The following is a 24841-nucleotide window of genomic DNA, read 5'->3' as shown; positions in this document are numbered from 1 at the left end:
GGGATCGACTGGGGAACTTATCAAAATGCATATTCCTGGGCCCAACTCTCATAAAGCAGATTCCCTCTAGCCAGGGTGCCAGGAACCTGCATTTTAACAAGCTCCACAACTGAGTCTGTACACCAGTGTTTGAGAACCATTCCTTGGAATGCTAGAACGTGGGAGTGGTGGTATAGGAGCAGGGGGGCACTTGGTGGCATGGCTTCAGGGCACAGGAAAAAGCCCTAAAATGAGCTTCCATAGCATACCTGATCAGTAGCAACTAAAGCTGATGCTGCTGACTTAGAACCCCAAGGAAACACCCCAGTCAAGGGGGTTTAGTTACCTCTCTCCTGAGCCAGTACCTGTGTGAGGGCAAAGGGGTGGGACACATGGCTGACCAAGACCTGCCGCAGCTTCCCGTTGAGGTCAGCACTCTCAATCCGGTCCAGATGTGCATCTACCCAATAGATCCTGCAAAGAAAGAAGAGAAGCGCTGCCCAAAATGCTTGCCAGCGACCCAGCTCTTCTCCCTAAGGAGGTGTCTTCTCCTGAGCTGAACTGGCAGATGCTGTGAGCAGTCAAGAAGCACCCTTCATGAGAGGTCATTGTAAGTCCTGAAGCTGGTGATTCATAAATGAGGGGAGGCCAGGACTGTTCTGGGGAGGGAAAGAAAGTCTAGTAACCTCAGAGAGCCATCACCTAGACTCATCTCCAGGAACTTGATCACCCTTTGACTCCTACCCAAGATCTAAGCCCAAATTCTTGCAAATAGTCTTCAAGAGAACTCAGTCTACTCGGACCTTGCTGAGGTTAAAAGAACTCTCATTCTGCCAATTCTCCAAATGACTTTGATTCCTTTTCCTTCCTCTGGGGCAGAAAAGGGGAACAGACAACTTCAGAGCCCCTTTCACCCTCTTCTTCTGCCCTACAGCATTTTTTATCTAGACCAGGAGTTGCAAATTCTAGGGCCCAAAGTGATTAGAAGAGTGACAAGAATCAGCCCTTAAATAGATGGGGGCATGGGACCTGTGGTCCAGCCATAGGACATGCTCTGTTGAAGGCACTCAAATTAAGAACATGTAAACCAGCCAAATAAAACCAACCTCAGGGTTGAGGGCTAGATTTAGCAACCCCTACTGTAAGAATATGTTCCCTCATCCTTTTTAATGCTTTCTCTTCTCTACCTATCTTTTCATTTTTCCTATTTCAATATCAACCATCCTCTCCTCTGCCCACCCGATTTCCAAGAGGCTGTTTAGGACAGAATTCCTACCTGCGGGTATCATAGTCCAGGGTGAGGCCATTGGGCCAACCCAAGTCTGTGTTGATGAGGACCTTCCGCTCAGAGCCATCCAGGTTTGCCCGTTCAATCTTGGCAATATGGCCCCAGTCTGTCCAGAAGAGGTATCTGACACACAACAGTGGCATTATCAAGCCATGGGAAGATGGCACCAAGAGGTCGAGAGAACACAGGGGATACATTAATACCAGTAATATATAGGAGCCCTGTAAGGGCCTCTTTTCTACCAGTCCCTTCTCCCCTGGATCTCTTTTCTGCTGGCCATAAACTTACCCCTTCCTGGGGAAAACGGCAATGGCCCGGGGCTCATCTAGGCTGTTGTTGATCAGCACTTTGCGGCAGGAACCATCCAGCCTCGATGCTTCAATAGTATTTCGACCTGTATCTGTCCAATACAGGTTCCTGGCCACCCAGTCCACTGCCAGCCCATCAGTCGTCTTCAGCCCACGCCCGATCACTGTCTCCATGTTGCTGCCATTCAGGTCTGCTCGCCTTGGGGAGAGCCCAGGGTTCGATGAGTGACCAGATTGATTGGACTTGATAAACTCCTTTAATCCATGTTTCTAAAATTGGACCCTCACTAGACTATAAGCTCCACAGGGGAAGAGACCAAGTATCTATTAGTACATCCCTCCGCACCCAGCAGAAGTGTTCAATAAAATATTTGCAGAATGAATGAATGAATTCTCTTAGGAAGACAGAGTGTTTCCTGCTAACTGGAAACAGGAGGAAGTTTGGGCCCATATCTTGCCAAAAGACAAGTTAATCATTCCTCATATATCTTTGGCAAGAGAGAAGGATTGCTAGGGCGTGATTATAAGAAAAACAGATTTGTCAAAACCTACCCCTCTGTACATTTTTACAGAGGCCCTACACCAGGGAATTCAACTGCAGGACAGGGAACACATCACAATCAATGGGCAACTTATCTAAATTGCATATGCCCACTTGTCCCCAGCATGAGATTCTAATATATCCCTGAAGGGAGAGCAAAGGAGAATGCCCCCTGTTCCTCCATGTGAGAATCTCTCCCATCGGAAACCACTCTATTGGGCAGGGCATAATATTCCTGAGCTGGGTTCGGGCCAGAAATTTAAATAATAATAATAATAATAATAATAAAACGTTAGAAACAATAACAACTTTGTAAGCTACCACAAGCCTTGGCATCTGGCCAGGGCTCCTTTACTGCAATACAGATGGTAGCTACGTGGCCTACTCATCAATGAGTCCTAGGGAATTCTTGGAGCTCCCTTGGGATCCAATGGCAGATGTGGAGGCTCCAGGTCCCCAGCCTAACTTTATCTGTTTTATTGTTTGGGTTACATACCAGGCTTCCATATAATCTTTAAGCAAACAAAAGTTTGAAATTCTGCTCTAAGTGATAACAATACAAAGTGAACAAGTCAGGATTCGTACTCACTATCCAAATTGCCCACTCACTCAGTCCATTTAGAGGTCAACAAAGAAAATAACCTCACCAATGAGGGATCAGAAAGGAGTCTGTGTCCTCTGGAGGTTTCAGTGATACTCATACCTGATAACATCCAGGAACACATCTGTGTAATAGACCTTTCCATCCACACTGTCATAGTCCAGAGAGATGACGTTGTTGAGCTCAGGAACAGGGACATGCACATCTGTGTGGTCGCTGGTATCTAGTGAGATACGCCGGATGGAGCCACGGCTGGAGAAGAGCAGGTAGGTCTCAGGAGAGGGATCACAGGTCTTCCCGTCTCCCTTCAGCTGGATGCCAGTGGGGCAGGCACAGGAGAAGCCAGAAGGCCGAGGCAAGCAGAGGTGTGAGCAGCCGCCATTTCTTGAGCCACACTTGTTAAAACCTGTGATGTGAGAGAGAAGCACAAGCATTTACACCCAGCCTGGAATACTGTCTCAGTCTTACAAAGGTCCTAGTTTGCTGTGGCTGACTCCTTGTTGTTCTAAGTGACAGCATTCAGTGCCTGTCAGGGGTGAGGTAGAAGAAGTGTCCACAGTAGTGCCTCCAGGAGCCCTCTGAAGGTGACAGCATCATGCAGTTGCAGTGCCAGCCATATCCAGAGGGAACATAGCCTGATACAGGAAGGGGGCTTAGGCAGGTTGCTGGGTTTTTTTATTGTAAAGGAGTTCTGAGCTCTGGATATATCTCTGTCTGATGTTGAAGCTCAGAAAGCCAGAGGCTCTGACCCAGAGCCCTGGGGTTTTCTTACCCAGTGGCTGTGACCGGTCCACAGCCTGGATGTCCATGAGGCCTGGCAGGTTGGATCTCACCAGGATGACATTGCTGCCAGTACCCTTGTCAGCACGGTGGATACTACGGGTCTGCCAGTCAGTCCAGTAGATATAGGAGTCAAGCAGGGTGAGGCCATATGGGTGCTGCACTGGTGACACCAATGTGTGCCGATTGGCACCATTCAGGTCAGCAGCCTCAATTCGCTGCAGAGGAGGGAGAAGGTAGGGGTGGCTATCAGCAGACTGGGAGCCCTCAATGGAGATCCTGGACAGACCTCTCCTACCTTCCCAGGCTTTAGGGAAGCAGCAGGGACAGGGCTCTCACCTCGGTGTGGGCATCGGCCCATAGCAGCTGGGAGCTGGCCTTGTCCACAGTCAGTCCATTGGGCCACCCTAGGTTGTTGTTGATGAGCACAGTGCGCTCTGAGCCATCCATTCCAGACCGTTCTAACTTGGCATTCTCCCCCCAGTCTGTCCAGTACATGAACCTGAGTGAGGAAGATTATTAGCCGATTATTCTAGCCCCTACCATATATCATGAGTACTTACAGTATGTCAGATATACTGTGAGTACTTATAGTATGCCAAACACTTTGCAAAATATTTCACATGCATTCTCTCACTTAATCCTCATAAGGGCCACAGCGTATGCATTTTCATTGTCATCTCCATTTCTCAGGTAGGGAAGCTGAGGATCAGAGAGGTTAAATACTAGATCCAAAGTGATGCAGCTAATACGTAATGAAAATATTTGAATTCTGGTTTTCTGACTCCATGGTTCATGCTTTTAACTTCTATACTATACTGCCATGCACAGCAGAAAGACAGCAGGTTGCCAAAGAAGTGAGAAGGGAGCAGAACATCTCCAGGGAGGTCAGCCTACAGTAACCTCCACAATTCAGTGTTCCTGTGATGCACGTCTGCTCTCCACTGCCCACCTTCACCCTGTTCATAGCCCCAGCTGGGCCAGCCCACTCTGCTACCCAGAACGATAGAACCAGCTCTCACCCCATCTCGTGGTACAGTACAATGGCCCGGGGACTGTCAAGGTTCTGCCACACCAACACTTTCCGCATGGATCCATCCAAGTTGCCCACTTCAATTCGGTTTGTTCCCGTGTCTGTCCAGTACACTTTCCGGCCAATGGCATCTACCGCAAGCCCATCTGTAGTCTGTAGCCCTGCAGGAAGTCAAAAGAACATGCTGGCTCCTGCTTTAAAACAGATAGGATATTTCCCCAGCTCTGTAGTCAGAAAGGTAGTCCCTGGGCTGGGAGGGAGGCATGCCCACCTGTGGTGATGATGTCCTCATGCTGTGAGCCATCCAGATTAGCACGGCTGATCCTGTGCAGCGTGCTGTCAGACCAGTACACTTTTCCTGGAGAAGGAAGGCTTGGCTCAACCTAGGCCCTCACCCCAACAATAAGACACATACAGCTGACTCATGTCCTGAGACATCAGGGCATGTGAGAGAGCCCTGGAGCCCCTAGCAGAGAAAATCAAGGAAAAGTGTAGAAATATAACAGGACAGTTCTTGGCAGAGATGGAGGGAAGAGGGCCTCAAACCGTGCCCTCACAACCAAAGAGAAAGTACTGTAGACAGGGGCTATTATGCCAGAGGAAATGGGGAGCCCCTAGGTTCTTAGCAGGAGACAAAGGTGGTAGGAAAGGAAGGACAGTAATTGGTGTAGGGCAGGGACAGAAGGCCAGATGGAGAAGGAGGGCCACACAGACCTTCCTGGGGGTCCACTCCAATGGCAATGGTGTTCTTCATGGTAATGTTGATTGGTACCACCACATCAGCAAAATAAGGGATGTCCAGGGAGACCATGCGTACATCTATCCTCCTGGCGAAGATGAGGAAACTGTTCATGCCTGCCCAGGTGGAGAGAGGAAGGAGGACGATGACTCTAGCACAGCCATTAAGAGGATCTGGATGTCAGGCATATGGAAGCTCATGTCGTGGCCCTGCTAGTTTCTAGCTGTGTGTGATTCTAGGCAAGTTATTTAAATTTACTCAGTTTTCTCATCTATAAAATGGGAACAATAACAGGCTGGCTGTAAGGATTAAAAGAGATCATGTACATAAAGCACTTACCATTAGACCTCACACATATTCATAAATGATACCTCTTTATTAATATCATGGAAGTTATTCTCTTTGAAGGACCCTTTACCATGAAGATTAAGAAAGAAGGAACAAAAAAGAAAGAGTAGAGGGACCCCAGAGGGCTTTACCCACAACCTGGGAGGCATAGTTCAAAGCTCCTTTCTCACTCAAATTCCCTGGGAGGTTAGAGTTCAAATGCAGCATCCCCTAGGGAGAAACCTTGACTTCCAGCATCTGGGTAGCCAGGTCCTGCTTCTAAGACCCTCCAATGTTGTTGTCACATAGATTGTGTACTCACAAAAGTGGCTCATCTAAGGGAAGGGTACCATTACATTGTAGATATCATACATTTTCATATTTATTATGTCAATTTTGGGCAGATGAAAGTAAAGTTATCTTTTTTTTTTTTTTTTTTTTGAGACAGAGTCTCACTTGTTGCCCAGGCTAGAGTGAGTGCCGTGGCGTCAGCCTGGCTCACAGCAACCTCAAACTCCTGGGCTCAAGCAATCCTCCTGCCTCAGCCTCCCGAGTAGCTGGGACTACAGGCATGAGCCACCATGCCCGGCTAATTTTTTCTATATATATTAGTTGGCCAATTAATTTATTTCTATTTATAGTAGAGACGAGGTCTCGCTCTTGCTCAGGCTGGTTTCGAACTCCTGACCTTGAGCAATCCGCCCGTCTCGGCCTCCCAGAGAGCTAGGATTACAGGCGTGAGCCACCGCGCCCGGCCGAAAGTAAAGTTATCTTATTCTAACCAATTGGTATAGTATGGCACTTTTACAAGTGTCTTGAGAAAGGAATATTTTTTTCTAACATGCATGAAGACACCATAAGAACTAACTGGATCCCACCTCCAATCCTGTCTACCTCTCCCCAGGGCCTCTTGCCTAGACCTCTCCCCTTTTCTGGAAGCTCTTAGACTCTCCCCTAAGCCTCTAGAAGCACCAAGACTCAGTTTCTCAGACCTCATTAGAGCACTGGCAGGGAAGGAAGAGAGCCACTCTCACCATAGGCTCTATCCAGATCCATGATGCTTCAACTCACCTGGTGAACAGGTCTTGCCATCAGGCAGCAGGTTGATGCCTGTAGGGCAGGTACAGCTGAAGCCACTTGGATTTGGGGACCGAAGACACAGGTGGCTGCAGCCGCCATTCTCCACGACACATGGTGTGGACACTGGGTAGAGAGGCGTGGTCAGTGGGGAAAGCTGAGGCATAGGAAGGCCAATGAGAAGCCAATGCAGGCCAAGGACTGCTCACCTGGGGGCCGGCGGCGGTGGAAGACGTGGATGTCCATGAGGTTCTCCAGGTTCTCCTGCAGGGTCTCCCGGTCCAGGCCTGTCAGCCGGTCGGCACTCTGTATACTCTTGGTCTGCCAGTCGGTCCAATAGATGCGCTCTCCATAAAGGGTCAGCCCAAACGGGTGGGGGAGCTGGCTTCCAATCAGCACCTGCCAGGGCCCCAGCACTGTGTTATCCCCAGCAAGGTCTGACAGTACAAGGCAGTGGTCAAGAGGTCAGCATGGAGTCAGAATGCAGCTCTGCTGCAACCATCTACTGTGTGACCTCCAGTACGAGCTAGTTATAAAATCTCTGAGCCTTGGTCTATCAGTCTATGATATGATCGTGCTGGCTCCAAAGGTTGTGTGATAATTGTACTGGAAGATGCTGGAAGTCATCTATTACTTACATACTCTCAAAGTATCTCTGCAAAAATTACTTATTAATTACAAAAGGAAAAATAGCAACTTTACAGTGGATACTACCTTAACCATGAAATCACAGTAAGTATCACAATAATGGGACAAACCAACAACTATGCCCACTGATGAGACACATTGGGAACTCAGGACACTTCACTTAATGTAGTATTCCTGCTGCAAATGCATAATCTGAATCCAATCACAAGGAAACATCAGACAAACCTAAACTGGGAGACATTCTACAAAATAACCAGCCTTTACTTTTTAAAAATGCGAAGGTCAAGACAGACATAGGAAGGCTAAGAAAGTGTTCCAGATTATAGATTAAAGAGACATGATTAGCTGGGTGCAGTGACATGTGCCTATAGTCCCAGCTACTTGGGAGGCTGAGGTGGGAGGATCACTTAGGCCCAGGAGTTTTGAGACCAGCTTAGACAGCATAGTGAGACACCATTTCCAAGAAATAAGAGAGAGACAGAGAGACATGATTACTAAACACAGTGGGTGATCCTGGATTGGATCCTGGACCAAAAGAGAAAAAAGAAAAGGAAGAAAAAATGCCATAAGGGACATTTTGAGGCAATTAGTAGAGAAATTGAACATGAGCTGTGGATTTGACAGTAATATTGTATTAATGTTAAATTTCCTGACTTTGATAATTGCACTGTGGTGAAGACAATGTCCTTGTTCTTAGGAAATATGCACGGGAGTATTTTGAAGTGAAGGGCAGGATGTCTCCAATTTAATGTCAGATGGTTCAGAAAAATAATTGTGTGTGTGTGTATGCATTTGTATATATACAGAGAAAATGAGAATGGTAAGCAAGTGTGGCAAAATGTGTTATTTGTTCTTTTTACTATTCTTGCAACTTTTCTGTAAGTTTGAAATTATACCAAAATAAACAATAACAAAAACAAACAGAGAGAGCGAGATCGATCATGCGCCCAGTGTGTAACTAGTGATTAATTAGTGTTACTTGTGTTGGTTATTAGGAAAGTCTGCGTATTTATACCGCCAGCCCACAGTCCACACAAGTCCCTAGTTTCATAAACAATCAGCAGCCCCTTCCCACCCCTGCCCCCAAGCTCTGGAGGGCAGCCATAGCCTTAGAGAAACAGTACATGCCCCAGCTAGTCCCATACCTCTGGGTCCCCCCAGCTCCTGTCAGCTGCCAGCCAGGGAGTGCTGTCCTGGAGGCTGTGGGGAGAGGGCTTGGTGCCACCCTTACCTTCCTCTTGCTCCCATCCAGTCCAGCAAACTCAATCGTCTTCATGCCAGCATCAGCCCAGTACAGCCGCTGGGACCCATAGTCAATAGCCAAGCCATTAGGCCAGGTCAGATTAGAAGAGATGATGACCTGGCGTTCCGAGGCATCCATGCCAGCTCGTTCAATCTTGGGGCTTGCACCCCAGTCAGTCCAATACATGTACCTGGGCAAAGGCAAGGGAGGTCTTACAAGCCTTCCAGTTAATATCCAGCAGGGACTCAGCGTACCTAGGGTTTCAGGGTTTCTGCCTGCATTAGCCGCCCCAGCCTCCTGACTCAGTGCCTAGCTTGGCCCTGGGCTCAGAGCTGTCTCGGAAGGCATTGCATTTTCTATCACTATCTCAAGGTACCCCAGGGTCTTAACAAAGGCAGGGCCCATGGCTCAAAGAGTACACAGAAAATAAGGCCTACACGAGAAGAAAGAAAGAGGGGAGATGAGGATAAGGAATGAGAAATGTTTCCTTGACTGGATAGGTTAAATAATTATGGTATATAAGTTTAACAAAACTCTACAGAACCACTAAGAAGAACAAGGTAGATCTATATATTCAAATGGAAAGATATTTAAGCAAAAAATAAAATAAATCACAGAACAGTATACCATTTTTGTAAAATCAAAAGTACCACTACCGACAACAAAAAATGTTAATATGCACTTAGAAGAAAGTCTGGGAAAAAAAATACCCTAACTGTTAACAATGATAATTGCTGGAGAATGAGATTATAGAGAATTTTTGCTTTCTATAGAATTAATTTTTTTTTTTAACAATGAGTTACTTTTGCAAATGAAAAAGAAAAAAAGACAAGAAAAGAAAAAATTTAAAAAGGTTCCTCATCCGGAGGAGACAAGGCTGTCACTACCCTCTGTGGTTTCTACAGCTGCCCTTGCTTCTCTGGTATGTCCATAAGATCTGGCCACTCTCCCTCATCTCCAGACTCCCCTGTGGGACTCAGGTCTGGGGCTGGATGGGCAGAGCTTATTCAAAAGGGGCAGTGCTTACCCGCCCATGGGTTCTACTACGATGTCCCGGGGACGATCAAGGTTCTCCCAGATGAGTACTGTCCTCATGCTCCCATCGGTGTTGGCCACTTCAATCCGGTCTGTACCTACCAAGAAGTAAGGGACAAAGATACTAACTGTAGTCTTGTTCATTCACCCTCTTACCTTTCATGGTTAGCACAGAGCTTGGTTATGTGCTGGTAGAGCTCAAAGTAGACACTCAATAAATATTTTGTGACAGGTGCACAATGGAATATTTAGTGATGACTATGAGAAGAAATTCAAGGAAGTTATCAGTGCCATTTCTTGGAAGAGCGAGACTTCCCAAACCTAGGCAACTAACTCTATCCTATAGTTAAAGCAATGATTCTCAAACCGGAGTGTGTGTAAATCAGGAGAGCTTATTAAAATACAGATTCCTGAACTTAATTCCTAAAGATTCTGATACAGTTAGTCTAGGGTGGGGCCCAGGAATTTGCATTTCTAACAACTTCCCAGGTGATACTGGTGCTGCTGGTCCAGGGACCACACTTTTGAGTAGCACAGGTTCAAGGCATTCCCCTTGCCTCCCACATTCACCTGGCTAATAAAAATGCCTGTGGCACCCAGTGATGAAAGGAAAACCCCAGAGCATGGGTTCCTTACCTGAAATGCCTCAAAACATTCCTAAGCATCAGCTACACAGCAGAAGTAGCTGCCATGATGGGAACTTCTGACATGTGAGCTGCAGATATAAACTTCTCATTTCAGCTTTACAGCAGCCCCACCACTTCTGACCTACCAAGGACTTCAGGTCAGACAGAAGTGGTCCAGGAGGGACACTGGGCTCCTTCTACCTGAGACCAGGGCTTTAAATAAGAGGAATGCTAGACAGCCAGGATGTGGTTCTTCTATACATACCTGCATCTGTCCAGTATAGCTTGTTGGTGACCCAATCAATGGCCAGGCCTGCAGGACTCTCTAAACTGGTATCTACTACCACCTGAGCAGGAAGCAAAGCTGTATCACCAACTATACTTCCACTCCAGCCCTGGAGCCCAAACCCCACCAATTCTCAAGGTTGGCAAAGGTATGGGAAACCCTTACCCCAGAGAGGGCAGATTCCACCCCTCAATCTCTGCCCTCTCTGCGGGCCTGGGCCCACGCTGGGCCCTACCTCCTGTCCTGTTCCATCCCACTTGGCCCTGCTGATGGTATCAGTGCTGACATCTGTCCAGTACACATGGTCATCCCGGGAGTCCCAGTCAAGGGCCACAGCACTGCGCACGTCAGCCAGTGGGATGACATCGTCGGACAGGTCCTCTGTGTCGAAGCTGATCCGACGGATGTCCATCCTTCGGGCAAAAAGCAGGAACTTGTCAAGACCTGATCAAAGGCCGAAAGGGGTCTTCTTTTAATGCTCTAAATCCAAGAACAGTGACAGACACAGATGCTCACCTGTGTGACATCTGGTTCAATCACACTTCCTGGGATTTGGTGCCCTTTGCCCCCTACTCTTTATACCTCAGGCTCACTTTGAACACTGGTCAGCCCATGCTAGCAGAATCAGGTTTCAGAATCAAATGGAAACGAATTCTACCTAGGGCCCAGAAGTGCATGCCGTTTGTCTGTCAGCTTCATTTCAACTTTTCCCAATCTCTCCCAGTGCCCTGGCTAGCCCACTGCTGACCCTCCACCCCTATTTCTCTGACGTCTGAGTCGGCGTCAGGGCTCCTGCTGCTCCCCTCTGCTACCTAGACCTTTTCCTCTCTTCACTGAGTGCTTTCCTTGCCAGGCACTGAGACTGACCTTGGTGCTTTTCTCATCTCACACCAACCCTTTGTGGTACACATTATTCCTGTTTCCATTTTCCAGATGACCAGTCCTGAGGCTAACAGAGATCCAGTAACTTGCTCAGGATCCCACAGCTACAATCATCAGAGCTGGGACTCAGGTCTGACTCCAGGAATGGAGCCTTGGCCATTCCTCTACATAGCTTCTTCCCAGCCGGCTCTGCCCCTCCTCGGGTCTGTCTGTACACTTTCCCGGCATACATTTCTACCTGGAAAGGCACTTCCTGCCTAACTATACTAACTGTCTTCTTCTAAGCTCTGGGAAACACTTAAGGGAAAGCTCATGGGGAAACTTCTTGCATCTCACAAAGACAATAGGGGAAGAGCTGGGCACAAAAGTATGCAAGGAAATAATCGAGAGCTTGCAATTAGGTTCTCAAATGTGCGTATGAATAAATCCTCTGAATGATTTCCTTCATCGCACACTCTAGAAAGAACCTAGATCCCTAGAGAATTTTATTTTAACCAGATTTCAGCGGGTCAGTGGAGTACACAGCAGTAATTAAGAACAGCTGCTGACGTGCAAGGAATTATCCCAGGCCCCTTGCAGGTTGTGCCATATGCCCAGATCACTCCTCTCTGGACTACATTTAGAAAAAGTTGCCCATAGTGCTGAGCTATCCAGGGCTACCCTCTCAAGGCAATAATCCTGCATGAGCTCAAAGGAAGCCAAAGCAGTAGTTCAGGGAGAGACCAGGTAACCCCATTATCTTTTACTTGCTTGACACACATTTAGCCAGGACCTACATTCACAGAGCACCATCAAAGATTCTAATTTTGGTTCCCTGGTTTAAGGGTTTAAAGTCTTCAACAGGGTAAGCCTAAATGTAAAGAGGTAGGAAATCATTCCTCTGCTTTCTAGAAGAGCCTGAAACCCTCCTGCTGCCTATAGAGAAGCATCCTACCTGGTGAAATGAAACACAAGCCTGGTTGCAGGCGTTCACACTCAACTAGGTAGTGTCACTGAACCTACAGCAATTAACGACTAAGTCCTCAGTCATCAGTGTTGGTATAGGAGCCCTCAAGCCTCTGAAGTTTTTCCTCTCCAAGGGCTACGTGAGGAGCCTGGCTCCTCCCCATGACGGGCAATCTCTCCAACTCCTACCCCTTGTTCCTCCCACCCATCCTCTCAAGGCACTGCCATCAAGGCTGCTGTCCCAGACCCACTTACTCTGGGCACAGGCGTGGCTGTTGATCTTGCGGAAGCCAGTGGGGCAGGCACAGGTGTAGTTCTGGCCACTGGGTAGACACAGGTGTGTGCAGCCTCCGTTGTTGTCCCCACAGCGGTTTTTCCCTGCTCAGAGATCCCAGAGCAGGAGGATCAGGTAAGACCAAAGATTTGCACAGGGTGACCCCAAGACTAGGGATTAGCGGTTCAGCTAGGGTGTGAGCTCCCTGAAAGGAGGAACTATGTCTCATTATTTTTTACATCTGGCCAAGCTGCTGGCACAGTGGGTACCTGGCACATAAGAGATGCCCTGTAAATGTCTGCATGAATTAGATGGGAACAGTGAAGCAGAGTCTTTCCTGAGTCTTGGTGTTGTACAACCCTGAATGTCCAGCAGAGGGAGGAATTAGCCCACATCTGTGCCAGCCTGGATGTTCCCCACCAGAAGAAACTGCAACTATGACAAGTGCAAGGAAGGCTCTCAGAGGCACCAGAGGCTACCTCAGTGCTGAGGCTACTCCTCTCAGCTAATAGGCAGTTTTTTACCTGCAGGTTGGCGCTGGGGGTGCAAGGTGTGGATGTCCATGGGGAAGTGGAGTTTGTTACGAATGATTTCCTGGTTCTTCCCAGTAAATTTGTTAGCACTATTGATGCTCTTGGTGTGCCAGTCTGTCCAGTACAGGCTGTCTTCAAACACTGTGATGGCGAAGGGATGAGGGAGGCCTGGGGAAAGTCCAGCAAGACCTCAGTCCAGAGATGGTCTGCCACGGCCCCTGGGCCCAGGCCTGGCCACTGCACAAATCCCACCCTCTGCCAAGGCTCCTGGGGACAGAGATAGGGGAAGGAGGACGAGAGAGGAAGGAGAGTGAAGGAAGGGCCTCACCTTGGCTGATGACAGCCTTACGGTGACTGCCATCCAGATTGGCCCTCTCAATGACGTGGTGCTTAGCATCTACCCAGTACATACGGCGCCCAGCATAGTCGATAGTGAGGCCATTGGGCCAGAAGAGATGGGTATCAGCAATGATGCGGCGTCCAGAGCCATCCATGCTGGAGGCCTCAATACGGGGAGTGTTGCCCCAGTCTGTCCAGTAAATGGTACTAGGAGGAGAGAAAAGGAAATTGAGAGGCAGGTAACAGAAGACAGGCTGGTAACCAGGATCATAATCAGGTAGGGGGCTTTTATCCCTTTAACCCAGGGCACTCCAACTGTTTGGTCCACAGAATGTTTGAGTTTAAATGTCTTTAGACAGGGCATTAATTCATTTAATAATTATTTTTTTGAGTACCTGCTATGGGCAGGGCACAACATCTCAAGCTCTGGAAATGCAGCAGTGAACAAAACAGACAAAAATCCCTAACCCCGTGGAATTGACAATATATTGTATTGTTAAGTAGGACAGGTACTTTCTTCTTTTTCACAATCTCCTCCATTGCCTTTTGTAATTTTTTTTTTTTTTTTTTTTTTGAGACAGAGTCTCGCTTTGTTGCCCAGGCTAGAGTGAGTGCCGTGGCGTCAGCCTAGCTCACAGCAACCTCAAACTCCTGGGCTCCAGTGATCCTTCTGCCTCAGCCTCCCGGGTAGCTGGGACTACAGGCATGCGCCACCATGCCCGGCTAATTTTTTATATATATATATCAGTTGGCCAATTAATTTCTTTCTATTTATAGTAGAGACGGGGTCTCGCTCTTGCTCAGGCTGGTTTTGAACTCCTGACCTTGAGCAATCCGCCCGCCTCGGCCTCCCAAGAGCTAGGATCACAGGCGTGAGCCACAGCGCCCGGCCTGCCTTTTGTATTTTACACACACATGTGCATGCACAGTGTTTCTAAAACAGCTGACACAACTGCAGGGTCTTAAGAGACACTCTCTCAATAGACTGCATTGAATTTTTTAAAGCCAGAGGCAAAGAACTTCCATTTCAAGGAGTTTTTCTTGAGTTCACGAGACTTCTCTATTAATTTCAATAAAAAGCCAACAAAATTATTATTAATTGTTATAATTAACAATTAACTAATAATAATTATTATTAATTAGCTCAATCCCATGAGCTAATACTAAAAATAATACACATTTACAACTTATCTAATGTGTATTATATGCCACTTAAAATCCACCATCTCATTTATTCTTCTTTTTTTTTGAGACAGAGTCTTGCTTTGTCGCCCAGGCTAGAGTGAGTGTCGTGGCGTCAGCCTAGCTCACAGCAACCTCAAACTCCTGGGCTCAAGCAATCCTGCTGCCTCAGCCTCCCAAATAGCTGGGACTACAGGCATGTACCACCATGCCCGGCTAATTTTTTCTATATATGTTAGCTGGCCAATTAATTTCTTTCTATTTATAGTAGAGACGGGGGTCTCGCTCTTGCTCAGGCTGGTTTTGAACTCCTGACCTGGAGCAATCCTCCTGCCTCGGCCTCCCAGAGTGCTAGGATTACAGGCGTGAGCCACTGCGCCTGGCCTGTCTTATTTAATCTTCACACAACTATGAGGTAGGCTAAGTTTTTTAAATCACCAATTTAGAAATGAGTAAATGAGGCAGAGAGAGATTAACTAACCAGCCCAACGCCACACAGGCAGTTACTGCAGAGCCAGGACTCAGACCCAGGTGTGTCTGGGAACACAGCCCATGCTGTTAACACCGCACCCTGAGGATGGCCCTCCATAAAGTCTGGCCCAGATGGTCTGGGAACTGTCCTGAGAGGGATTCGGGAGCTTGAGACATAACTTACCCTTCCATAGGGTGCAAGGCAATGGCCCGGGGCTTCTCGAGGTTCTGCCACAGCAGCACCTTCCGGTGGGCCCCATCCAGATTGGCCACTTCAATCCTTGATGTCCCTGAGTCGGTCCAGTAGAGTTTGTCATGGACCCAATCCACAGCCAGGCCCCCTGGCGAGAAGAGACAATGGAAAAGTGTCAGGGATTCAGGCCAGGCTCCTCTGCACCATGGTCACAATAGCAAACTCTTACCTGCAGTAGTTTCTTGGGTCAGGCACTGGTGTAACCGTTCTACATACACTAACTCATTTAATCATCACAAGTCTGTGAGCTAGTTTCTATAATCCCCATGAAGGTGAGGAAACTGAGGCACAGGAAAGTTAAGTAACTGTCCGCAGGCTTGCATTTCCTCCTACAGCCAACCATACCCTACTGCCTGAATTCTGGCTCCCTGACTCCCACCCAGGGTCCTCCAGTGCACTGACTCAGGGGTTTGCAAATTGTCCCCTAGGGTTTTGCAGAGGCACTTCAGAAATTCCATAAGTGTCTGAGTCAAATGTGCTTGACATAAAATTCTAACCCACTTCACCAGCTTGTAGAATAGCCTGATATTGCCAAGTGAGGTGGTGCTGTTTTTTTAAATCTATAAAACATTTGGATATACTTTATCTGAATCAATCAGAACATTCTTAATACTAAGCAAACAAAACTCAGAAATACACTAGATGCTAAAGCTGATAGAGAACTCTGTCGTCCATAAATCTGACTCCAATTATAACATTCACCAGAATGGCTTCATTATTCTCACTGAGCTTAATAATGAGCAAATGTTATATTTAAACTTATAAAGTTAATATATACTAATATCCATGTAAGATTTCACTGGAAGATGATGTTCTGCTGCCCAAGGTTTGCAAACCACTAGCCTGTTCCTTCCACTCTTTCTTGGCACACAGTGTGGCCCCTCCCTTATCCACGGGGCCTTGTTCCCTACCTGGGCTCTCTAGCCCAGTAGACACAACCTCCTCCACGTTGCTGCCATTGAGGTTGGCACGGAGGATCCGGTCCAGGGTGACATCTGACCAGAAGACAAGCTCGCGCCGGTGATGGAAATCAAGGGCGATGGCATTCTCCAGGTTGTTGAGCAGCAGCGTGTACTCAGAGCGGTGCGGCAGCACCTGCCGGATGTCGATGCGATTGGCGAACAGTAGCACAGGCTCCGGCCCTGGGACATGGCATAGAAACGGGGCCCCAGCTGGGCTTCAGAGCTGCCCCTGGTATCCATCACCATGCACCCCCCAGGTCCTCAGCTAACAGATGGAGCCCTTTGCCCACTAGGGCCTGCCCCAAGCTGTTAGCATCAGTATTAGAAGAGTAGCAACTTCCAAACTATATTCCCCACCCCATCTGGGTTTTTCTTGGGGCCCAGAATGCAACTCGAATTTTACTGTGAAGTCCCTGGGCACCAGAGCACCTGGCCTTTCTCCATGCTCAGCCCTCTGTTCACCCAGCCGAATCCCAACACCCCTTACCCAGAGCCTTGCAGCTGCGCCTGTCGGGCCGAAGCTCATAGCCTGTTTCACACCAGCATTGGAAGGTCCCTTCGCTGTTGGTGCAGCCCTGGCTACAATACCCCTCCTCGGCACATTCATTCACATCTGTGAATACCGGGCAAGTCAGGAAATCTCCCTTCTGCCATCCTCCCATCCCCAACTCCCAGGCTGACTAGCTGCCTTTCTGCCCACATCCTCATCTACTCTCTAGACCTAGTGGGGCAGGCTGTAGTTAAGGGCTTTGAGGTCATGCAGACCTGGGCTGGAATCTTAACTCTGCTATTCACCAGTTATGTGGCCTTCAGTAAGTTACTTAACCTCAGTTTTCCCATCTACGAAATGGAAGGGACGATCCCCACTTCCTAGGATTATCATGATGACGAAATGAAGTCATGTCTTTCCAGTGCCTGACCCACAGGAAACACAGCTGCCTGTCTGCTGGCCCTACCCAGCGTCCTGACTCTGCTGCAAACCAGGCCCCAGCTCACCCTGGCATGTGCGCCCATCCTCTGTGAGCCGGTAGCCTGTGTGGCAGGTACACTGTACTGCCCCCCGCACCATCTGGCACTTCTGGGCACAGCCACCGTTGTTAACATTGCAGTTCTCCTCACCCGTCCGGGGCCCTGTGCCAGCCAAGCCAGAGTTGGGAGTTGAGCCCAGAATCCTCCCCCAGACAGCCAACTTGGCATTCCACCTGGACCACGAAGAACAGCTCCCAAAGCTGCAAGAGTCCCAAGGGAGGATTCCCTTTGAACCCTATGGGTGGGGTTTGGCCACAAACCATGGGCCAGGTCCGCCCACTGGGGACACTCACGGCAGTTCTGCTGTGGGCTTTCATCGCTGTTGTCACCACAGTCATTGACCCCGTTGCACAGCTTTCTCTGCCCAATGCAGCGCCCGTTCCAACACAGGAACTGGTCCGAGGCACACTGGGGGCTTCCTAGAGAGAGAGGGCAGGAAAGAGGGGGGAGAGGAGAGTCAGGTGACAGCAGGGGAGGACTTGGGTCAACAAAAAGCTACAAAAAGATGGGAGCCTGTCATTTTCTAGGGCCAGCTGGAGACAGATGAGACTCAAGGTGGGAGGGTTGGGGTCCAAGGCAGGAAATAGCTCAGACAGGGCTGGCTGGATGTCTGCATTCGTTTTCTCCCTGGGACACCACAGTGGGATGGTAAGGGACATGGGGCAGGATACGAAAGTGTATCCAGACGCCCGGTACCGGGTGTGGCCAGGGGAGTGGGCATGGGGGCTGCCAGCTAGAGAAGGGCACTGGCTGTGTGTCAGGGGATGAGCGGCAATTGAAACTCACAGCCCTGACGTTGTATTTAAGGCCGTAAGACTGCAGGTCAACCACGCACCTGGATTTGGCACCTGGATTTGACACGGGTAACTGGGAAGGGCAGGAAAAATTGAGGCCATGGGAAAGATCCGAATAAAGCATCACCTTGAGCCTCATGGAAAGGCAGCAGTAATACTCTCTTTCTACCCCTGTCCCCTTCCCCAGCTCTAGGCAGAGGGGCCTGGGTACCCCTGGGAGACTCCACCTGTGTTCTCACAGTTTTCTTCATCGCTGTTGTCTGCACAGTCGTCCTCCCCATCACAGCGCCAAGACAGGCGGACGCAGCGGCCTGACCGACAGCGGAACTGTTCTGCCGTACACATTGAGGTGGCTGGGCAAAGCAAAGGCCTCATGAAGAGCTGGCCCCATTCTGGCCTGAAACTCTACCCTCCCACCCAAAGCTGCACTTTGTGTCAGTACCCATGACACTCTTCTTGACACCAGCGTCACGCCTGCTCTCTACGGCAACTTTGTGTGACTCAGAAAAAGGTGCCCTTTCCTCTATACATTTTACTGCCACCTGCTGAAAAACTGCTATAATGAGTACGTAAATCTGATGCCTATTGTGACTGACATCCCTTTAGACATACTGCCTCTGTATAATTGTGCCTGTGCACAACCTACACAACTGTACATGGTGATCTTGTCTAATGTCTTCAAGCTTTATTGCTAATGCTCTCTTTGGCTCTACAACCCCTGCGCCCTAGTCCCAGCCCAGCCTTTGGTGCCATTCCTCTACTCACTGCAGTTGCGCTCATCTGACTGGTCATCACAGTCTGCATCACCATCACAGCGCCAGCCTGCGTTGATACACAGGCCACTGTCACACATGAATTCTCCAGAGCGGCAGGGCTGGTGGGAAGCTGAGGAAACACAGGACTTCTGTCTCTAGCTGGTCTGTGCATACAGTGTCCCCTAGCAGACCAGAAAACCACAGCCCCAGCTCCCCGGCTTCTCCATCTCTGCCCAAGAAGGACCGGAGAATCCAGAAACTCCTCCCTTGAGCTCCTGTCCCAGCTGGCACCTGTGCCTTGCCACCTGAGCAGTTCTTCCCCTCCTCCTAGCTGGCCAGAGCACTTACAGCAGTCAGACTCGTCTGACCAGTCTCCGCAGTCATCATCACCATCGCAGTGGTAGATATCAAGGATGCAGCGGCCGTAGGCACACTGGAACTCCTCCAGGTTGCAGGGGGGCGCTGGCACTGCTGAGGCTGGAAGGGAGGAAGGAGTGGGGAGGGGCTAACACTTAGGCCTGGACAGAGGAGAGGGGCCCTGGTTCCTCAAAGGGGCAAGAAGCTCAGGCAAGGTACCTCCCTCAAGTGACATGTAACTGGGTTTCGCTTGGGATGGCCTTTAGACTCCCATATTCAGGTGGACCAATGGGAGCCCTCCCTTCCCACTTGGGAATCCCGTTCCCTTCCTAGCTCAGCCTACGAGGAGCTGCTTCTTAAGCACCCACTGTCCTTGGCCACTGTACGTGCACTCCTCAGCCTCTCCCTCATCCCGTGGGACAGAACCCTCTGCCCTTGCCCAGCCCAACGGCCAGAGGTCCCGGGCCACTCACGACAGCTCTCCTCGTCAGAGCCATCTTTGCAGTCGGTGTCACCGTCACAGTACCAGTGCTCAGCAATGCAGCTTCCATCACTGCAGCGGAACTCCTTATCAGAGCACTTGCGCATGTCTGGGGGGATGAACAGGACAGCAATCCTGAGGGAGCCCCACAGGCAGCCCTCTTACCCACCTTCCGGACTCCCAACCTCATTGGCCCTGGGGGGTCTGACTCAGCTCCTCAAAGACCCCCCCCCATTTGGTGCCGCCTCTCCGGGAAAGCCAAGGCCCTGGAGAAATTGGGCCTCAGGGTCCTGGTCTACAGTTCCTGGGGGGTCTGAAACGCCCTGCCCCTCCTGCATTCCTTCAGCTGCCCCGGACACCTGAGGCAGTTCAAGGTTTGGCAATACTAGGGCCACTGCTGCTATTTCCTCCCACAGCCAGGCTGCCCACTGGCCACCCTGCCTCCCCACCGAGCGCTACCCACCACACTGCTCGTCGCTGTTGTCACCGCAGTCATTGTCACCATCACAGTGCCACAGGCTCCGGATGCAGTAGCCGTTCTGGCAGGGAAACTCGTCCTCCTCACACTCCCGGGGGGCTGTGGGCACAGAGAATTCAGGCTGTGGGGGCCAGTGCCTGGAAGCCTGATATAAGGCCAAGTAGCTCCAGTGCTGCCCCAAGGGCTCCAAAGGAGGTGGCCGCCCCTTACAGGCTTAGCTGATCGAGGGAGGAAGTGAAAGAACAGGACTAAGAGCTGAAAACCCAAGGGTTCCTGTGGGCCTGGGGCATCACTTTCTGATTGAGAATCCTTTCCCAACAGAGCCTGATGGAGTCCACCTGGCTCCCACCAACACTCACGACAGTCCTGCTCGTCCGAGTCATCCTCACAGTCGTTGTCCCCATCACACACCCAGGAACGGCGGATGCACTTGCCATTGTCACAGTGAAAGTCAAGAGGGGAACAGGTAGGCAGCACTGAGTCCCAGGAAAAGAAGGGAAAAGTGAATCAACCTGGTATACTTACTCAGGCAGGCTTAACTGGCCCGAAATCCTTTTGCAATCCCTCCTGTTCCAAATCCCCCTGCATGTCTTACAGTCCTTCCTCACAGATGTCCAGGCCTGCCCCTAGCTGATGGAGAAGCTAAGCAGAAACCGCAGCCAAGAAGAGAGTATCAGAAGGTAATCGTGGTAAGGGATTCACAGGGCAGGAGAGTAGAACAACCCAAAGAACTCAAAGCCACTAAGAAAGCGTAAGAAAAATATAGGCGAGAGAAAGACGTGCTTTTTTCTCTCCTTTCCTCTTGTTAAAATGATGATTGACACACCTGGGTTCAATTTCCAGTTCTAGAAGTCATTACTTATCACACCGAGCAAGTCATTTATCCTCTCTGTACAATGAGGATAATTATACTAGGCTCATATCTCTTTTGAGATAACACATAGGAAAATGCTACATGAAAGTGAAGCATTTATCATTAACACAATTAGCTGAAATGGTTAGGTTTAATGAGGTCCAGGTTATAGCTTCGTTCTCATTAGCCTAATTAGCCACCTTCAGACACCGATGCTGCAGGTAGATGAGAGATTGCACCCCTAAACCCAGACAACTGGCTTCACAGGCATATTTCTATATATCAGAGACAGGTCACCCGGGCTTATTGTCTAAATGTTGTTTGGGGGGGTAGTGGGAGAGGGAGATTTAAAGAGAATAGAAGATTTATTACACAGTTTATGTTATTTAAAAAGGTGTGATTATACAAAATACCAAAATAAGAAACATGCAAATAATCTACCTCCCTGTAGAGTATATAAATTTAAAAATGCACAAATATGCAGTACACATACACAGATATTCACCTAAATTCAAAGAGATCTATTTAAAGAGACCACCTGTTGTTTTAAGAGTGTTTTCTTTTACACTTGTTTCCAAGTTTGTTTTATTGAACATATATGCATGAACCAACCGAAAGAAATATGGGAGAGTTGGAACCATATATATTGTGAAGAAACTACCCGTTTGTCAATATCCAGCACCCTTGCGAGAGTCCCGCTCTCTGAGTCTGACACCGTTGAGGCACAGAACACGCCATCAGCCTCGCCCTTGCCTCCACCTCCAGGCCCCTCTTCCACCACCTCCCCCTTTTCCCTGGGGAGGTACTTACTACATCCGTCCTCATCGCTGTGGTCCCCACAGTCGTTGTCTCCGTCACACTGCCACTGGGCAGGGATGCAGGTACACTCGCCGAGGGCACTCACTGCACACGTGAAGTGGCTCCGACCACAAGCACACTCGGGGCTGCTGGCCAGGCCTGGGCAGAGGGAAAAGGAACCAGTGAGGGCTCAGGTCCTGCTCAACCAAAGCCCATTTGGAGGGTAAGGCAGAAGAGCCTAGCCCAAGGCATTGTCACTTGGGAAGCCACAGTGACACTGCAAGGAAGATGGGGATGATGTGACCATGCCTCGCCCCTTCCTCCAGGGCATAAACATAGCCTCTGACACTGAGCTCATGAACAGTCCAGGTGACCCCCTCAGTGACAGGGCCTTTTCGCACAGCACCTCCAAAGGCCCAGAGACAAATGATGCCACATAGAAGGTTGGTTCTCTTGGAGAAGGGGAGCAGGGGACAAAAGGGATGATGCTGAGAGGGCTTCATATCTATCCTTTTCTCCAAAAACAGGTTGAGATATGGATGCTTTTCCTTCTGTCCTATACCAGACCCGGGGATGCTGGCCATGGAGAGTGGGAAATAATAGTGGAATTAAAATGCTGGCTCCTCTTTAGAATAAAGAAACCATACAGGGCAGCAGGAAGCAGCATGGACTCTCATGAGTCCTCCCGTCAGATGTTACTTTTGGGGAGGGTGACCAGGAGGAGTGGGATCGGAAGGGCCGGGGACAAGGCCACCTCAGGGCAGAGTAACTGAGACCAGTCAGGCCCTTCCTGTCTGTGGCACAGGCCACAGCCCTGAGGAAGACTGGCAGATGCAGCCCCTCCCCCAGCTTCGGCAGCACGCAGCTGGGCTGCTCTATTGAGCATTGAGCTATCTGCCTGGCCAAGTCCCATGACCGGCTGCTGTGCCCCCTCCCCAGAATGCCCAGCAGGATGCCCTGGGATGGCGTGTGAATGGCTCAGTGCCCTGCTCCAGCCTCAGCTGGAACAAAGGGTTCTGCCAGGGTCACTCTCCCCCTTCCCAGCATTCATCCAGCCCGCTGGGCTGGGTTGCTCTGCTCGCAGCTGGGGAAGGAGGGGGCCACGCTCATTGCTCATCTCTCTCCTTTGCTTTCTTCTCCTCTTCCTCCCCTTAGCTGCTACCTGCTGTGAGGCTGGGCTGATACAGGGAAGGAGCCCCTCCCTGCCTTTCTATTTACCTGGCCCAGTTTCTCTGTCCTGGCTTATCTCCCTGGTGTACATCCTCGCCTCACATTACAATTACTTGGCCTGGCCTAGGGCCTGGAATGAAACGGTGTGCTGCTATGCCCTCCAGAAGCAAGGAGAGAGCTCTGGACCCCTCCCTCTCCACTCCAACCCCAAAAGTAAGTATGAGCACAAGGCAGAGCTTCCTAGATACAATGGATGGAGAGTGCAATGGCCTTTGGGATCTGGGAACCCCTGAAGCTACAGTGTAAAATGTACATTTCAGGGGTGAGGGACCACAGCATTCACCAGATTCCAACTAAGGCCTCCCCTGCCCCCTCCACATGTTACAGGACTCAGCTGCCCTAGAAAAGGTGCAGGATTTCCTGCCCAGACCCAAGGAGTGTCCGTTTGGGAGGTGCAGCATCTCTGTACCACACAGGAAAGCCTCACTCCAAGCCCTGTGCTCCTGTCTCTCCAGGTCTCTCTGCAAATGCAGGGCAGAGGATTCTTCCCCAGGAAGCACTGAAGACCCAGCTACAACCCCTGCCCCAGCCCAGGACCCCATCCTTTCCAGCCTGTTCTGAGCTCTGAGAAGGAAAAGGGCTTTTCACACTCAGATGTTGGACAACAAAGCCTGAGGAACTTCTGTAGTATGACAGGCTCATCACAGCTACAGGCACACCTTTGGGGAACTCTGGCTAGATTAAATACCAAAGATGTTTATTTACGCTCCATGTGCTAGGACTCCCCAGCACACAGATCCCCCCTTCATGGGGAGTGGCATTGAAGAGGAAGGCTAAACCAGTGGGTCTCAACTGGGGATAGTCTGCCCCCCTGGGGACATGTGTGGTGGTCATGATTGGCGGTACAAGTGGCATCTAGTGGGTAGAAGCCAGGGATGCTGCTAAAAACCCCACAATGCACACACAGGTCCCCATAACAAAGAATTATCTGGCCCAAAATGTCAATAGAAGTTGAGAGGTACTTCTAGCCACCTGCAGCAGGGAGTAGGGATGCCCCAGAGGGGAATTCAGACAAATGCAGTGACAAGAAGGGGGCATTGGAGGGAGCAGGCAGAGGAAAAAGCACCGAACCTAGAGCAGACAGATCTGGGTTCCACTGACCAGCCGCCATCGGACCACGTGCGAGTCACTTAGCTCCCTGAACTTCGGTTTCCTCATTTGTAAAAAAAAAAAAAAAAAAAAAAAAAGCCACAAGGATTGGACAAGAAAATAAAGGCGGAAGAAACTAGCCTCATGCCTTGGCACACCAAAAATGTTCAATAATGGAGGCTGGGGTGTGAAAGTGGTGTCATGTGGGGGTTAAATTTTTCCAAAAGGTCTTGGTTTTAAGAATCTGAGTACCGGAATGGGGAGAGCAAGGACAGCCTCCTCCGGGTGCTGCGTGCAAGTGAAAAGGAATACTGCAGGGGAAGAGGCTTCAGCCCCTGTTTTGTTTTTTTAGGGCCCCGCCCCCACCTTTGGCTGAGTGATAACAGAAGTCCTGATTTCCCGTGCTGATTTCAGAACAAAGGCATTCCATCCGGTGGGCACCAAGTTAGCTGCAGGCAGCTGAAGAGTCACAACTTCCTGCATGTCAAATCAACATCTCCAAGTCAGCACTGCCACTGCCCTGCCACACTGAAGGTCAGGCAGCCATCGGTCAGGCAAACCCTTGACTTGGCCATTCATACAGTAAACAGACACATTTTACTCCAAAAAGCCAACTCTTCTGGAC

General features: G+C 49.6%; 1 protein-coding gene across 1 annotated transcript in view; it reads right to left on the bottom strand.

Moving 5' to 3' along the window:
* Positions 1 to 24841, bottom strand: part of LRP4 (LDL receptor related protein 4) — a 48279-nt gene that overhangs the window by 12530 nt on the left and 10908 nt on the right. Inside the window, exons 2-31 of the mRNA XM_020286486.2 lie at positions 21910 to 22056; positions 20606 to 20722; positions 20232 to 20345; positions 19761 to 19877; positions 19279 to 19407; positions 18941 to 19060; positions 18403 to 18528; positions 17675 to 17800; positions 17349 to 17483; positions 16840 to 16965; positions 16302 to 16532; positions 15322 to 15478; positions 13474 to 13691; positions 13137 to 13313; positions 12594 to 12716; positions 10747 to 10955; positions 10491 to 10572; positions 9592 to 9697; positions 8553 to 8754; positions 6883 to 7072; positions 6668 to 6799; positions 5245 to 5385; positions 4802 to 4888; positions 4520 to 4691; positions 3837 to 3999; positions 3490 to 3715; positions 2820 to 3123; positions 1556 to 1774; positions 1256 to 1390; positions 345 to 453 (exon numbers count right to left, since the gene is read on the bottom strand). Of these exons, the coding sequence (XP_020142075.1) occupies positions 345 to 453; positions 1256 to 1390; positions 1556 to 1774; positions 2820 to 3123; positions 3490 to 3715; positions 3837 to 3999; positions 4520 to 4691; positions 4802 to 4888; positions 5245 to 5385; positions 6668 to 6799; positions 6883 to 7072; positions 8553 to 8754; positions 9592 to 9697; positions 10491 to 10572; positions 10747 to 10955; positions 12594 to 12716; positions 13137 to 13313; positions 13474 to 13691; positions 15322 to 15478; positions 16302 to 16532; positions 16840 to 16965; positions 17349 to 17483; positions 17675 to 17800; positions 18403 to 18528; positions 18941 to 19060; positions 19279 to 19407; positions 19761 to 19877; positions 20232 to 20345; positions 20606 to 20722; positions 21910 to 22056 (4640 nt within the window). The remainder of the gene's footprint in view (positions 1 to 344; positions 454 to 1255; positions 1391 to 1555; positions 1775 to 2819; positions 3124 to 3489; positions 3716 to 3836; positions 4000 to 4519; positions 4692 to 4801; positions 4889 to 5244; positions 5386 to 6667; positions 6800 to 6882; positions 7073 to 8552; positions 8755 to 9591; positions 9698 to 10490; positions 10573 to 10746; positions 10956 to 12593; positions 12717 to 13136; positions 13314 to 13473; positions 13692 to 15321; positions 15479 to 16301; positions 16533 to 16839; positions 16966 to 17348; positions 17484 to 17674; positions 17801 to 18402; positions 18529 to 18940; positions 19061 to 19278; positions 19408 to 19760; positions 19878 to 20231; positions 20346 to 20605; positions 20723 to 21909; positions 22057 to 24841) is intronic.

The sequence above is a fragment of the Microcebus murinus genome, chromosome 4 (genome assembly GCF_040939455.1).
Source record: "Microcebus murinus isolate Inina chromosome 4, M.murinus_Inina_mat1.0, whole genome shotgun sequence".
Taxonomy (NCBI): domain Eukaryota; kingdom Metazoa; phylum Chordata; class Mammalia; order Primates; family Cheirogaleidae; genus Microcebus; species Microcebus murinus.
Note: the sequence above shows the minus strand (reverse complement) of the source record. Positions and strands in the feature narration are given on the sequence as shown.